The sequence below is a fragment of the Pimephales promelas genome, chromosome 4, assembly GCF_988280905.1.
Source record: "Pimephales promelas chromosome 4, fPimPro1.hap1.1, whole genome shotgun sequence".
Lineage (NCBI taxonomy): Eukaryota > Metazoa > Chordata > Actinopteri > Cypriniformes > Leuciscidae > Pimephales > Pimephales promelas.
In genome coordinates this window covers 2653542-2669874 of record NC_142772.1, presented here as the reverse complement: position 1 = coordinate 2669874, position 16333 = coordinate 2653542, and the positions used below count along the sequence as shown (strand labels likewise).

At 36.9% G+C, this 16333-nt stretch overlaps 2 protein-coding genes across 3 annotated transcripts; one reads left to right on the top strand and one right to left on the bottom strand.

Moving 5' to 3' along the window:
* Positions 1-539: 539 nt before the first annotated feature.
* mob1a (MOB kinase activator 1A) lies at positions 540-3560 on the bottom strand. Its single transcript, XM_039662161.2, has 6 exons — positions 3410-3560; positions 2483-2649; positions 2319-2412; positions 1288-1421; positions 1033-1196; positions 540-803 (listed from the first exon to the last, which is right to left on the bottom strand). The coding sequence occupies exons 1-6, from the start codon at positions 3421-3423 to the stop codon at positions 726-728; spliced, it is 651 nt and encodes a 216-aa protein (XP_039518095.1). The 5' UTR covers positions 3424-3560; the 3' UTR covers positions 540-725.
* Positions 3561-3817: 257 nt separating this feature from the next.
* Positions 3818-15676, top strand: mthfd2 (methylenetetrahydrofolate dehydrogenase (NADP+ dependent) 2, methenyltetrahydrofolate cyclohydrolase). 2 transcript variants are annotated; one of them, XM_039662152.2, is made up of 9 exons: positions 3818-3908; positions 4016-4099; positions 6645-6829; positions 9585-9707; positions 10747-10899; positions 13211-13318; positions 13398-13490; positions 13577-13702; positions 15468-15676. In XM_039662152.2, exons 2-9 carry the CDS (start codon positions 4020-4022, stop codon positions 15614-15616), a joined length of 1017 nt encoding a protein of 338 aa, XP_039518086.2. In that variant the 5' UTR covers positions 3818-3908; positions 4016-4019; the 3' UTR covers positions 15617-15676. The 2 variants fall into 2 exon arrangements, with proteins under 2 accessions (XP_039518086.2, XP_088985941.1); XM_089129815.1 differs by lacking the exon at positions 3818-3908 and having other exon boundaries at positions 3919-4099.
* The last annotated feature ends 657 nt before the right edge of the window (positions 15677-16333 follow it).

Here is a 16333-nt window from a genome sequence, read left to right as displayed (position 1 = left end):
TAAAATGTTTGAAACTTACCAACCTTACAACAACGTTAAAAGAACAGAAACATCCTTTAATAGAATACTTGTTACAGCGCACTTTTTTGTAAAATGTCTTAAAATGCCAACAACGCAAAATACATTAAGATAAAAAGTTCAGCAAGTATTAATGAATAACCATTTCATCATTTAAAAAGCATTTGGGAATCTTTAACAACTTCATTGGCTACATTATTGTGACAACAAATAAAATCACAAAGGAAAAATAAAATTTAGCATGAAACACTGCTGGAAATAAATCTCATTGGAAAGGTTCACTGTTGAATATGCAATCACATAAGAAATAAAAACATTAAAAAAAAACATTTGTCTTCAAACTTGTACAAAACAATAAAAAAGTACAAATAAAATAAACCTCTCTCTTTTTTCCACCAAAACAATAAAAAGCAGGTTTTAGTTCTACTCCCATAAAAACTAAACTCTGATATGGTTTCACATCCCAGTCCATCACCAATCCATGTCAAAAAATAAAGGCTACAGTGTAATACTGACAACAGAAACCAGAAAAAATTCACACATAAATCAAGAGTTTTCAAAAAGACTTGGGGAAGCACAGTTGAGATATTGCAAAAACCATCACTGTGCACAAACAGCAATTTCAGTTTCCAAAAAGTGAACAGGAAAAAAGAAAGGCTCTCTGGAAAACGCATCAAGGCTGCCGAATACGGTATTAATACCAGTTTCTATCTATCCTTGCTGCCTAGTTTCTCAATAAGGTCCTGAAGGGGTGCCAGCTCTCTGCGGTCGATGAGATTGAACTCCTAAAAAGAAATCAAAAATAGTAATCAGTTCAAGAAGAGTCTTGCCCATACATATCGTGACCTATCCCTCTGCATATCTGTTTTACTGTGTATGTATATCTGTTTTACATTCCGTTTTTATCTGAGTATGTTGAAACATTTCAGTGTTTTATTCTTCAATATACTGCCCTTTCAAACTCTAAATAAAACTTAACTATAGGAACTAGTGGATGTGTGTTAATGCACTGACCTGTACAAAGAAGATAAAATGCTTGAAGGAGGTGTTGAGGTGAGCTTCCTCCTGAAGCTGCATGACCGAGTCAAAGTGCTGGTGGTAAATATGAGCATAAACCCTGAACAGACGCTTCAGAATAGTCTTCGCCACGGACATGAAGTTCTTGGGAAACGGAACGCCTGCAAGGAGTAAAGTTAATCTGACAAGTTCTTTATGTGGCCGAGCCTGTGTGAAAAAGGTTTCAGAACAAATGGATTGGATCAAACGAACCGATCTTGGACGGGAAGAGGGTTTCGTCATCCAGCTGATCCTGAACCCAGGTCATCAAGTAGTCAATGTACTTGGGCGCTGAACACTTGATGGGTTTTTTGATGTTGGTCCCGTCTGCCCAGTGATATTCATACCTATTGATTTATCCGGCAAGACATACATTTTTTTTGTAAAGTAAAGTCAAATCGATTGTGATTAATCACATCTAACCTAAAGCTTTGTGTGTGTTTGTGTGTGTGTGTGTGTAAACTTGGTTAAAGGAGTAGTTCACTTTTTAAAAAAAACTTTTGCTGATAATTTACTCACCCCCATGTCATCCAAGATCTCCATGTCTTTCTTTCTTCATTCGAAAAGAAATTAAGGTTTTTGGTGGATTTTCTCCATTTAATGGACTTCAATGGGAACCAAACGGTTCAAGGTCCAAATGAGAGTTTCAATGCAAACTGTTCAAAGGGCTTTAAATGATTCCAGACGATGATTAAGGGTCTTATCTAGCGAAACGATCGCTCATTTAAAAAATAAATAAAAAACTAAGTTTTATAAGCTCAAATGCTCGCCTTGCTCTGTTCTGTGTTGCGCGTTCGTGACTCTCCTGTTCGAACTCGTTCATCAAAATGAACGAATCTTTTTTCGAGTCATTTAGTTCATTCAATGAACCAAATGACTTGTCCGGTGTCGTTTAAAGCCATTTGAAGCTGCACTGAAACTCTCATTTGGACCTTGAACCGTTTGGACCCCATTGAAGTCCATTATATGGAGAAAAATCCTGGAATGTTTTCATCAAAAACCTTAATTTCTTTTCGACTGAAGAAAGAAAGAAATGGACATCTCGAATGACATGGAGGTGAGTAAATTATCAGCAAAAGTTTTTATTTTTAAAGTGAACTACTTGACTAACTATATAAATATTTATGTTTTAATGAACAAGGCAGCGTAATTATCTATGCTACCAGTTTTTTAGCCTACTATTCATTTGTCATTATGTTAAAGGGAAAATACTAAAGCACTGAATAGACACTGAATTATTTTACCTGGGTCCTGCAGACATAACAGAGCAACTGGTTTCTGTGCAAAATTCAGTGATAGTGCCATAGAGCATGTTGATCTGGTTGAAAAAGTCCACAGCTGAAATAAATGGGTAAGGGTTAAATGTTATAATCATCATTTTCTCATCAATACTTCCATACACACTCACTATTGACTGCAATCCATTCATTAAGGTCTTCTCCCTCCGGTAACATCACGGCCGCTCGAAGATTACCACTTCCTAAAGTGGCTTCTGCATGTTTCAGAAGTTCATACTGGTGAGAGCCTTCTGGGATATTTTTCTTGGGCTTGAATGTCTTTGATGAACGGTTTCCACTACAATGGTAACAAAATAAGTCACATGTTGCATCAAGTGAGAAAAATGCAGAGATGTGGTTAAAATTGATTACACAATATATATCAACTGAACACGAGGGTTAGAACTGAAAAGAAGATTTGCAATTCAAAAAACGCTGAGTCAAACTTTCATGCTTTTTATACAGAAAAGCGTACATGTATTAGGGGAAATAATGTATGCCAGGAGTAAAAAAAGTTTAAGTGACTTTTTAATATTATCTAAAGCAGTGTCATTTTTTTTATTTATTTTATATAATGTTCACAGTTATGCTTAGCCCGTTTCGTCACATGAATGTGATATTTCCCAAGTAAAATAAAAAGTTGTATGATTTTTTTTTATACTTTTCGAAAGAATATGACGTCAGACAGATGAATTTGCATTAACGTTACAGCTTAGAAATGAAATAAAGACATATCCAACCCAAATCATCTCGAATATACACATTCAAAGAAAAGATGGATCATAGATTGCTAAACAAAAATTCTTCCATATCCTAATTAAAGGAACTTTTCATGCTTGTGTATTGACCAGAGCATATGTTTACGCCATATTCCGAACACAGGAACAGATATGTCGACCGGAAATGTTGTTAGTTTTAAAAGTTTATTGTTATCGGAAATGTTATTTGGTTTATTCATTTATTTATTTTTTGCTGGGTGAACTTCCACATTACACATTATCAGCAATACGCTATTATGAAAAAGAAAGTATAAACGGTCGCATCGGCTAAATACTTACAACAAGAAACTCATATCCGCTTCTTTTCTTTCCTCTTAAAACTTTTATAAGGCGATACCAATGTCTACTGGGATAAAATTAATCCTCAAAGGCCTTTAAACACTATTTATAAGTAGGCCTACTCTTCGAAGGTCGATGTTTCACAGACGAAAGATATATAAGTAGGCGTAGTAGACAGATTCAGGAAATGTCTACGATTGGTTCCCTTTAAGTGATATGAAACCATAGAAATAAAACGCTGCTGACAAAGTTGACTCCTCATCTATAGGAATCGGATATTGTTACGATTTTGTTTGGTACTTTTAACTACAATTACATAACAATTATTAGTACAACAAGTTAAAATTCGCCCGTCTGCCAAACCTTATATTAACACTGCGCATGCGCATTTCGAATCAAGGGGCGGTAGTTAGTTTCCCATCGGGGATCATGTAGTGACGCTAGATAGCCAGTAGCCACGCATTAGGGAGGGCACTGGGGTTAAAAACGTACTCCAAATGTGAGTATGTGAACACATTTCTGCCTTATTTCCCCCTGATCTGTTTTGGGTCACACACGTACGCCTTAGCTGTTTTTAATATTTTACTCGTATTTCTTTATATTAAGCACCATGGCTACACTCCGGGCGTTGCGGAAACTATGCCGTCATTTTCATCATCAGGCATGTAGTTTTCATTTGTCATCTTCAAGGTAAGTGTCTAAGAGCTGTCCTCTCTCATTCGTATATAGAATAAGTTAGAATAAGAATAATGTCACTGTGTTGATCCGCTCTACTGGTTGTCATATATAACTACAGTGGAACTGTAAATCTTTATTAGTTGTGCCTCTGTTGTAATTCTCTCAGTATTTCACCTGGTTTATTTGTAAAAGCATGTCACATGAGACTTCCTCTCGATGGTTTGGTTATGTTACGTAACAAAAGCCGGTTTAATTGTTCGCTTCATCTGCGCGCCCCCGATCAGCGCGCGCGGCTGATGTAATGTCACAAACTGCTTGCATGCAGCCGGCGTCAAGTTTCTAATTTCTGTGCTCATGTGTAGATGATTTGTAGTGATCGTTATGCATGATGGCTCAAATTGAGCACGGACCCGTTTTCATTTATGCTCCACGTCGTCAGTGATTTAGTGGAACTAATTTAGCTGTGCTGACAAAATTATACACACGTGATTAAATGCGTAAATTAAAGTCACTATGAAATCAAAATCGTCCATTATCAGTTTTTATCCGTGCACATTTTTTCTTTAGGTCATGTGACCTCATAATCTTAAAAAAACAAAACAAAAACACTCTTGAAAGGACATCTCATCTCTGATGACGTGTTTACTGCCGCGTGGGCGGGACAACATGTCACTCACACGAGATCCACCAATAGCAAATCACAGTGATCCAAGTCCCGCCTACATTGTTTGTTTCTTGATTGTTTTCTACGTTTTATTTGTGTATATACATTACAATAGGGAAGAAATGACTATCACGCCAACTTTCAAAGTGTTTCGAGTAATCAACTTTTATGTCGAAATCACAAAAAATAAATTTGTGATCATGGGAAAAGCTAATTTTGTTTGAGAAAACAATTTGTGGATTCTTAAATCTTCCATTGGTTGTCGCCTTAACAGCAGATGACTCTATCGAAATCGGCATAGATGCATTTTATCGAAGTACGCATTGTCCAGGACTCCATGTCTATCGCTTTCATTCGGAAATTTCAGAGTCAAAATATGATATTTCTATGTATCATCTTTTTACTGTTTTAATCCATTTTATAACTGTATAATTTATCTCCTTTAATTTCTTTTATAACTGCTTTAATTCCCCCTGCTTTTATTTTGTCTATTTTCTATGCAAAGCTCTATGAATTGATATAGTGTGATGGTTATAATTCAAGTTTTTGAATAACTATTTGAAATTTCATTGCTTTTATTTTGTGATTATTTCCTCTCTATGTAAATCACTTTGAATTGCCATAGTGTATGAAATGTTATAAATAAACTTGCCGTGCCTTGCTCTTCATACAGTTTGACTTCTGATTGAAAATATACCTTATCAAAACATCATGTAAAACTGTGTTGAGTATATTTGCATGGACCGCTATAAAAATATAAATATGTTTGTTGCTATTGGGTAACGGCTCCTACATTTAACAATTTAGAAGTCGCTCTTTACAAGTGATGCAAGAATACTCTGACATTCTTCAATGTGGCCTGTTGTCTTCAGTTATTGTCCACATGTCTTCATTTAGACGAGTCTATCTCACCAGCGCAGAGCTTATCTTTAGATCACAGCTGTGAATGTTCGACTGCCAGTGTCAATCGCTGGTTTCATGGAGTGTTTGAGGATATTGTATGAACAGATAAATTGGTAACACTTTACATTAAGGTTCATTAGTTAACATGATCTAATAATGAACTGCACGTATACAGCATTCATTAATATTTGTTAATGTTAATTTCATTTTCAACATATACTTTCTTCAAATCTTGTTAAAGGAGTAGTTCACTTTTAAAAAAACTTTTGCTGATAATTTACTCACCCCCATGTCATCCAAGATTTCCATGTCTTTCTTTCTTCAGTCGAAAACAAATAAAGGTTTTTGATGAAAATATTCCAGGATTTTTCTCCATATAATGGACTTCAATGGGGTCCAAACGGTTCAAGGTCCAAATGAGAGTTTCACTGCAGCTTCAAAGGGCTTTAAACGACACCAGACGATGAATAAGGGTCTTATCTAGCGAAATGATCGCTCATTTAAAAAATAAATAAACGTTTAAGTTTTATAAGCACAAATACTCGCCTTCCTCTGTTCTGTGATGCGCGTTCGTGACTCTCCTGTTTGAACTCGTTCATCAAAATGAACGCATCTTTTTGAGTCATGACTCGAAGGGTCCTTGATAAGACCCTTATTCATCGTCTGGTGTCGTTTAAAGCTGCACTGAAACTCTCATTTGGACCTTGAACCGTTTGGTCCCCACTGAAGTCCATTATATGGTGAAAAATCCCTGAATGTTTTCATCAAAAACAAAAACCTTAATTTCTTTTTGACTAAAGAAAGAAAGACGTGGACATCTTGGATGACATAGGGGACACGAACAAACCATGAGCAATACATTGTTAATACAAACACAATTAATGAATCTTGTTGTAAAGTGTTACCGATTAAATTTCACCTGGTGGAAAAAGTGTTCAGATCAGAAGCAAAATTATGGCAGTGAAAATTTGCCCTCCTTTTATTTTCCAGACAAGATGCTGTGATCATCTCGGGCAGAAAACTGGCCCGTCAGATCCGTAACGAGGCGCGTGCCGACGTGGAGGAGTGGGTGTCCGCGGGGAACCGAAGACCTCACCTGAGCGTAGTGTTGGTGGGAGACAATCCAGCCAGTCACTCGTACGTTCTCAACAAGACCCGCGCAGCAGCAGAAGTGGGTAAGATACGAGTTATCGGCTCCCATCAAACTTTAACGAACTGTGACGTTTCGACCAGACAAGGTTGTCGTCAGGTGCAATCAGATATCAAGGGGCTGTTTACACGACACCGTTTTCAACCTAAAGGCCCGTTCACACCGCGACGAATTTCACGCGCGATATTCGCTGATGTCTAACGCCTCGTGACTAAACAAAGGGCACCAACGTGAGTGTGACGCGAAAAACGCCACGCGTAAAAGCGTCATTTTTTTAAAAACTGCCTCGGGTAAATTTTTTTTAGTTTGTCGCACCGCTTCAAAAAATATCTGACCAATGAGATCAGTAGCACCTCATTGCAGTACACAAGATCCAGGGGGCGGATCCAGCTCTGAGGGGTGGAGCTGGGTAGGTTATATGTAAGGTGGGAGGAGTTGGATCTGGACTGTCTTTCTAATACTCAGAAATGCTGTCGACTTATGATTTTACACATGGTTTGTCTTAACGCATATTAAAACACCACATAGACATATAAACAACATTAAAAGCTTGATTTTCACCACAGGGAGACTTCAAAAGTGAAGCCCTCAAAAGTGAAGCCAAAATGTCTTGATCGCCCCCTGGTGGCCGGTCCTAGTATAGGTCATAAACCCCGCCTCCCCATGTTATTCAACGGGACGTGAGACCAACTAAACAATTCAATTACACTTCACATATCCTTTATCCAAATAAATATTACAGAATTTTTGGGTGAACTAACCCTTTAATGCTTTCTTTAAATGGATTAATCAGAATGGATAGTATCTGAAAAGCAGCTGAGTCTCGGTATTGCTGTAGCATGTCTATGTAAGCGATGAGTGTCACTTTCCACCGTGAATACAGTGTGCAAATCTATTTTGAGTGTACATATGACTCCTTACACGTCCTCACGCTGGTGAGGGGCCTTACATTGGTCACTAGTGGCATTAGTACATCCACATTTTCTCATAAATGCACATTTTCCTCAGTGTTTTTTAGTATTAAGGCTGGAATACCCTACATAACGTTTTAAAACACTAGGCATCATACACTTGCAACTTTGTGCATCATGAACTAAATACACACTACCAGACTTCAAGTCATTCAGAACACAAGCTCATGCAGAAACATGATGCTGGGAGAAGTGTACGAAATGGACACTTAACTGTCCCATGAGGCCACAGGAGAGGATTTATGTGTTTCAGTGAAGCGACGCTACTGACGCTGGTATTACACACATGATGTAGAGGACATCTTTTAGAATATATATATATATATATATATATGAAGAGTTCAGATGCAAAAGCCTCTAAGTGCCATTTGAAATTTTCTTCTAGAATGATCATTTTTATCAAGCTTGTATATTTAAGTTCAGTAATTTCACTTAAATGGCAATGATAATTACCTATTAATTGTTATTTAAGTGAAATTACTGAAATTAAATATACAAGTTTGATAAAAATCATCATTAAAGAAGAAAATTTCAAATGGCATTTAGAGGCTTTTGCATCTGAACTCTTCATATATATATAATTTTATTAAGGAATCAATATAAAAAATGAGTACAAGTAAACAAACAAAACAGTAAGAGGGAAAAAAAACAAAAACAAATGAACATACAAACAAACAAAATAATAATACAAGAGGAGAAAAGGGAGCCAACGTATACAAATAGACAAACAAAATCGACAGATGGCAATACGGATGCATCTATATCTCTCTTACCTACACGTATAGACCCATACACGTGCATACATATTCATACACACATACCTGCATGTATATATACACACACATATATATATATATATACACATACATATACATAGACATACATTCATATATATATATACATGCATGCATGCATCCACATACACAAATATATACATACATACCTACATATAGACACACATACCCTCATACACATGCAAAAAAAATAAAAAATGTTAATAAAAAAATAAATAAAAATATGGGGGGGGGGGGGTATAAAAAAATAAGACTTTTTTTTATTTAATCAGCTAATTAACTAATCACTAATTATATTGTTTGAGTTCAATTTCAAATGAAAAGTTTATGCTGTACGTTTGTTTTTGTGCAAGAATGCCTCAACCTTTTAATATTGGCATTAAATAATTACTTTTACACAGAGCACTGTTATCCTTAAATTGTATTTGGGTGATTATTAAAATGAATTATAATAAGAATTGTTAATTATATATCCTTTCCAACACCCCAGATCGCTTTACAATATAGGTTAAGAAATTAAAAAAAAACAACAACCTCGACATCAAAGATGACAGAAAGTAATATTCAGAGGTTACTTGCATTAATCTCTTACAATATTCATAACAAGGCAGAGGTCTACATCAAAGCGCACAAAAATTAGCATGTCATGGAACCTTTAAAGATTGTGAGCTAAAGAGTAATATTCAGATTTTTTTTAAGTGTTTTTAAGAGGTTTTTGATGGAGAGAAGGGTGGATGCTTGACAGATGTCTTGAGGAAGAGCATGCCACAATCCTAAAAAAACTGAGTTCCATGTTACCCGATATTGAAAATGCCAAATATGACACAGATATTTTTCACCAGCCGCCAGAAAGTTTCAGTACACATGAAATGTGCCAGAATCTGCAGGCGTTGTCTGAGTTTTGGCAACTAGAGCCGACCCGTCAAGGCATGCATGCATGTGTAATCCAGCCTTTTGTCTTGATCTTTACACGACAACATTATATTGAATCTCTGTTCTGTTTTATTCTCTGTAGGCATTAGCAGCGAGACCATCTTGAAGCCTTCGAGTATCAGTGAGGAGGAGCTGCTCGACCTCATCAAGAAACTCAACTCTGATCACAGAGTCGACGGTCTCTTGGTGCAGCTTCCGCTTCCTGGTGGGTTAACAGAAGATAACAACAGCGTTCATTTTAGTTTTATTCATATTTTGTACTTTTAATGTTAATTTTTTTTTTGTAATTCTGTCATGTGCTTAAAATCTATTTAGGTTTGGTTTTAGTTTCAGTCTGATTTATTTCCAGTTATTAATTTCAGTGCTTTACTTAAATTGTTTCAGTTAATTGGCAAGGCAACATTTCTAATTGTCTATTTTAAAAAAAAAAATATATATATATTTTAATTAACAGAAATGTCTTTAATACTGAACGATTATGGATGCATTGAGAATTAAGATTGTTTTGGTTTCAAAAATTGATCACAATTCTGAATAGACAACTAATTAGTTGTCTATTCAGAATTGTGGAAGAATCCATAATCGTTCAGCTATAAATATAAGTATTAAACACATTTCTGTTACAAAAAAAAAAGTGATTTAATGTAATGTAGTAATGTGATTTTACTACAAATTCTGACAAAATGTTCAGTTTGAAATTGAATGAATGATTCACTCATAAAGACTTGACTGGATGAATCAGTGTTTTTGAACAGATCTCTTGAGTGAACGATTTAATGACTCATTTTTTTTAACGGTCACTTGTCGCCACCTACTGGTGTAACGATGCAATCGACACAATCATCAGTTTTGTGCAAAAGTTAGTTTACTCTATTTTGATCGCTACCGTAAACATTAGTTTAGATCCGATCTATAAACGTTTATCCCAGTACTTTTGTGATAATTTGAATTATTATATAATGATACTTTTGGTTTTAGATAATGATAATAACCCTGCCTATAAAAAAGAGTTGATGTCCCTCTTTAGTTGTTGGTTATTGGACCATTACATCATCAGTGCTGTGAACTGGGTCTTAGAAATAATTGCATTAGGCTGAATGGACTTAATGGTAATTTCAAACAATTTTTTTTATATATTTTTAGTCCAGTTTAAGCTAGAGTTTCTAAAATGGACTTAAACGCTTCATCCAGACTGATATTTTTTTTTTTTTTTTTTTTTTTCAATGGTTTCCTCTCTTACACAGATCACATTGACGAGCGACTGGTGTGTAATGCCGTCTGCCCAGGAAAAGATGTTGATGGTTTCCATGTGGTCAATGTTGGTCGCATGTGCCTGGATCAGACCACTATGTTGCCGGCCACTCCCTGGGGAGTTTGGGAGATTATAAAACGGACAGGTGAGAAACACACTATTGATCGCACAGGGTAATCCAAACCTTAGCTGCTTTTAGACATTGTAGAGAATAAATAGATTTTAACAAGCTGTACATTTCACCTCTAGTAATAATATAAAAAAGGAAAAACGTTCCCCTGAAAAACGTTGCATTTTCTCACAAAAAGCCTCATATTTTGACTCTCTGTGTTTGCATAATTTACCACAGCTGAAGTGAAATAAATGCAATATTTGTCTCATACACAGACTTTTTCATTCAATACTTTATGTACTGCTTAATACAGCGTCTGTTTGTTCAAGAATAAAGTTCAACATAAGCCAATCATATCAATAAAGTGGGGTCTACTTTTTTAAATCAGTTTTATTTTGATAAACATGACAACACAACATCACGACGAAACGAAAAGACATTTTACTGTTATAAAAAACAGATTTTTGAGCATTAGTGTAACTGAAGGCGTGAGAATAAACACGAAACCCTGTGATAGTTGTCATGTGGTGGATTCGGCCAATCGTGAAACAGCTGTCGTCATCAGTTCGTGCAGTCGCTCTTGAGAGGCCTCCTGCTCTCGCGGTACTTTGATGGGATACGTCACATGGTGTCGGCGCTGTATCAAGTCAGACAACATTTCTAAATAGCATGCACTGCTTCAAGTCAGCCGCCGATCGGTCTGCGCAGAGCCGCGTGAAGTCTAACAAGCCTTAGGCCGTGTGTCAACCAATAGTTGTGGGCGCTCGAGAGCATTTTGAGCGCTTCGTTGCTATGATACAGAATATCCGCTGCACAGTTTATTTGTAACTGATACTACATACTAAAAAAGTTCGGTTGATGTTGTTGTACAGAAAGAATCTTGTGACAGTTGGTCGGGGTAGTTTAGCCCCGCCCCTCCTGCACTGTGATTGGATGGCCGGGTAAAAAGTGACAGTGATGAGTGCTGCGTTTTAGCCAAAGTTGAACATTCTTCAGTGTTCAACTTAAACAAGTAAAAAACAATCGGGCGCTTCAGCGTGAAAAAAAAAACGCTCAGCGCCTGCCGTTTTAAAAACGCGCCGCTCCCATTGAAAACAATTGAGAAAATACGCCAGCCGTGTGAAACAACGCTTCGTCCTTATGCAACACAGGCCACTCCCCCCTCATGAGTGGACACGCCCCTTGCTGCTGATTGGCTACAAGGGAGTTTTGGTGCTCGGTTCAATCCAATTACAACAGCGCTTCTCAGAAATCACTTACTGCACCTTTAAAGGATGTCCACGTCTTTCTTTCTTCACTCGAAAAGAAATTAAGGTTTTTGATAAACGTTCCAGCATTTTTCTCCATATAATGGACTTCAATGGGAACCAAAAACGTTCCAAGGTCCAAAAGACATTTTCAGTACAAACTGAACTTAAATCAAAATGAACAAAGTCAATTTGTTGAATGAACCAAATGACTCGGATAAAGATTCGTTTATTATGATGAACGAGTTCGAACAGGAGAGTCACGGACGTGCGTCACAGAACACACCATTTTTAGCTTATAAAACTTAAACTTTCTTATTTGTTTTTTAGATGAGCGATCGTTTCGCTTGTTAAGACCCTTATTCATCGTCTGGAATCGTTTAAAGCCCTTTGAACAGTTTGCACTGACACTCTCATTTGGACCTTGAACCGTTTGGTCCCCATTGAAGTCCATTAAATAGAGAAAAATGCTGGAATTTTTTCATCAAAAACCTTAATTTCTTTTCGACTGAAGAAAGAAAGACATGGACATCTTAGATGACATGGGGGTGAGTAAATTATCAGCAAAAGTTTTTTCATAAGTGAACTACTCCTTTTGTATAGCCTGATGTCGTCATACTCAGATTGTAGTCAGAGTCTGAGTCTGGGCTGTGATTATGGGGCGAGTTTAACCGAACCAGGAAAGAAAATGCCTCCGCACTCAATTGGATCGACAAATGCCTTTATCGCGGTTCTCCGTTCCTCTTTTAAAATGAATACGGTGTCTAGATCTAATATAACAGACGTAATGGCTGAATCTACACATCTCAGTTCTCCAGTGGCAGCCATTCTTTATGTAAACGAATTCAACCCAAGCGCTCTTTGGCGACGTGATGATTACGTTACTGTTGATCATCCGTCCATCACCGTATAAAGCCCGCCCTGACAATTTGATTGGTCCGAACAGCTTTGGTTCGGGAGTACTTCACAACGGATCAAGTCCAGACTCAAATGTTGTGGGCGGGGCTAAATCCAGGCTAAATCAGAGTCAAATATTGAGGCAGAACAAACATGATATAAAATGTCAGATGCAAATTATTGATCTTTTTTTCGCGTAGGCATAGAGACGCTGGGTAAGAACGTGTTGGTGGCCGGTCGCTCCAAGAACGTAGGAATGCCCATCGCAATGCTGTTGCACACAGACGGAAAACACGAACGGCCGGGAGGTGAGGAAATAAAGCAAAAGCACGTCCACTTCTGATGAGGTTTGGTTAGGAATGAATGTAATTGCCTGTTTTGTTTCAGGTGATGCCACAGTGACCATCTCCCACCGGTACACTCCCAAAGAACAGCTCCGTCAGCACACAAAAATCGCGGACATCGTTGTTGCTGCTGCAGGTACGGATTTCAATTTGCAAATGGAAGTGATCTTAAAGGCATAGTTCACCCCAAAATGTGCCTGACGAACACCATGATCCCTTCAGGTATTCCTAACCTCATCACTGCTGATATGATAAAGGAGGGCGCCGCTGTTATAGATGTTGGGATCAACAGAATATTGGACCCCTTGACTGGCAAAGACAGACTTGTTGGTGATGTGGACTTTGAAGGTAAGAAGGAAATGCAACTAGGTGTGTGATTTTTCTGTAGTTGCTAAAATAGTAGGCTGAATGCCTTTCACACTTTCTCAGTTCATTTAATCTTTGTGTTTGCAAGGCAACAGTTGTAAATATCTTATAATATCAGTCTTGGGTGATTTATTTTATCTTTTTTATCTTTCGTTAGTGTGTAATGTTAAAAAAGCTCCAGTTATTCTCTATATCAGTGTCATTGTCACTACAGTTTCTTCCGGGAACGAACACGACACAATATTCCTCATTATAATAATTCATGCGCAGAATAAAGGGGAGGGGCCTGGTTCACTTAGTTAGTAGTGTGTTAAACTGGTGGTTATGGAAAGGGGTGGGACATTTCCCAAACACACTTGAAGCGCTCGACCAATCACAACACACCGATCCAGCCGACCAATCAGAGCACAGTGTGCTTTTCAAAAGGAGGGGCTTGATGAACAGAGCGTTACTGACAGACTGGGAAGAGAGGAGCTGCAACAATGGAGAATATGAGGAGAATAATCAACAATCAAGCATGAACCTGTTCAAGTAGAGCCAATAAAACAACATTAAGACTTTGTAAAAGCTTTGTTTAAAAAATATCCTATTGACTTAAGTATGTAATTTAAATACTTTATATAGTGTATTATGTGATGTTAAATATATCAATATAGTAATATAGCCACCTTTTACTAAGCAAAACCCATGTTTTTTTGGTGTGTTGATTCGAAACATGACACGAAGTCAAATCGTGACAATACTTATGCAGCAGAAGCTAAACTAAAACTTATGCTGCCTTGCAATTTAAAGGAGTAGTTCACTTTAAAAAAAAAAACAACTTTTGCTGATAATTTACTCACTCGCATGTCATCCAAGATGTCCATGTCTTTCTTTCTTCAGTCGAAAAGAAATTAAGTTTTTTTGATGAAAACGTTCCAGGATTTTTCTCCATATAATGGACTTCAATGGGAACCAAACGGTTCAAGGTCCAAAAGACACTTTCAGTGCAAACTGTTCAAAGGGCTTTAAACGATTCCAGACGATGAATAAGGGTCTTATCAAGCGAAACGATCGATCATTTAAAAAAAAATAACAAAGTGTAAGTTTTATAAGCTCAAATGCTCGCCTTGCTCTGTTCTGTGATGCACGTTCGTGACTTTCCTGTTCGAACTCGTTCATCAAAATGAACAAATCTTTTTTCGTGTCATTTAGTTCATTCAACGAACGAGTTGACTTGGGAAAAGATTTGTTCATTTTGATGAACGAGTTTGAACAGGAGAGTCACGAACGCTCATCACATAACAGAGCAAGGCGAGCATTTGTGCTTATAAAACTTAATTTTTTTTTAATTTATTTATTAAATGAGTGATCGTTTCACTTGATAAGACCCTTATTCATCGTCTGGAATCGTTTAAAGCCCTTTGAACAGTTTGCAGTTTACACAGAAACTGTCTTTTAAACCTTGAACCGTTTGGTCCCCATTGAAGTCCATTATATGGAGAAAATCCTGGAATGTTTTCATCAAAAACCTTAATTTCTTTTCGACTGAAGAAAGAAAGACATGGACAATTTTTTTTTTAAAGTGAACAACTCCTTTAATTTAATTGTTAACATGTAGTTCTATTCGCTCTTTTTCTGAATGTATTTTAATCAAGTCTTAAGTTAATGGGACAACATGAAGAGGGGTGTTCTCCTACTGGTCTGACTGTAATGTAAATCTGCTTGTATGGAGTGTTCTGGCATGACTTGTAATTTGTCTCCACAGGTGTTCGAAAGAAGGCCAGCTTCATCACTCCAGTTCCAGGCGGTGTTGGACCAATGACTGTAGCCATGCTGATGAAAAACACCATCAAGGCAGCTAAAAATGTGATTTTAACCCCCCCTCAGCGTGTGCGGATGGTAGCGTCCTCATAACGCGCTCCGTCTCGGCTCGCTTCACATTCCACACTCCACCTTTATTTTGAGGATCTCCAAGTGGAAAGGCAATTTCTTTAAATGCTATTTTTATTTAGATAAACGTATATATATATTCAAGGGTTTGAGAAAACGAATGTGCTTTTTCATTCAGATATTTTAAACTATATATATATTTAGTGGTTTTTTGGTTGTTTTTTTTGTTACATCGCCAAGCATTAGACACGTGTGAACTTTTGTTCATGCACTAGGGCTGCAGGATATTGAAGAAAAATGCGATAACTTTTTTAAGCAAATAATGTGCTATGCGATAATGCTTAAAGTGTGTAAAATAAACTTAAATTATGTATCCTACAAAGGTTTTTCACATTCTTTTTTTGACAAGAAAACATCCCTTCAACTTCTGAAAGCATAAGAAGTGTTATTTTAACATCGGTGCGTTTCAGGAAGGCCTACATTAGGGTTATTTGAATAATCAAATGTAGAAATGCATTTCACTGTATGAATTAAATATATATTGATTCGTATTTAAGCTACAAAAGTTATTCAGCAAACTTGTTAATGACCCGTTATTGCACATTATTGCGATATATACATTTGTGATATTTCGATATATTGTGCAGCCCTATTATGTTTTGTTCTGTTACAGTTTTGCATTTTTTCAGCATTTTGTATGTTTAAGTATTAAAATAGGATATTGCCAGATGTTTTGAAGCA

Bases quoted from the DNA above. Each gene is read 5' to 3' on its own strand.
- mob1a (XM_039662161.2), bottom strand. The intron at 1,422-2,318 runs GTAAAATAATTC...ATAAATCAATAG, and splicing joins GTTATGTCTGCAGGACCCAG to GTATGAATATCACTGGGCAG. The intron at 1,197-1,287 runs GTTCGTTTGATC...TACTCCTTGCAG, and splicing joins CCTCTTCCCGTCCAAGATCG to GCGTTCCGTTTCCCAAGAAC.
- mthfd2 (XM_039662152.2), top strand. From the start codon at position 4,020: ATGGCTACACTCCGGGCGTTGCGGAAACTATGCCGTCATTTTCATCAT. The intron at 10,900-13,210 runs GTGAGAAACACA...TTTTTCGCGTAG, and splicing joins GGAGATTATAAAACGGACAG to GCATAGAGACGCTGGGTAAG. The intron at 13,703-15,467 runs GTAAGAAGGAAA...TTGTCTCCACAG, and splicing joins TGGTGATGTGGACTTTGAAG to GTGTTCGAAAGAAGGCCAGC.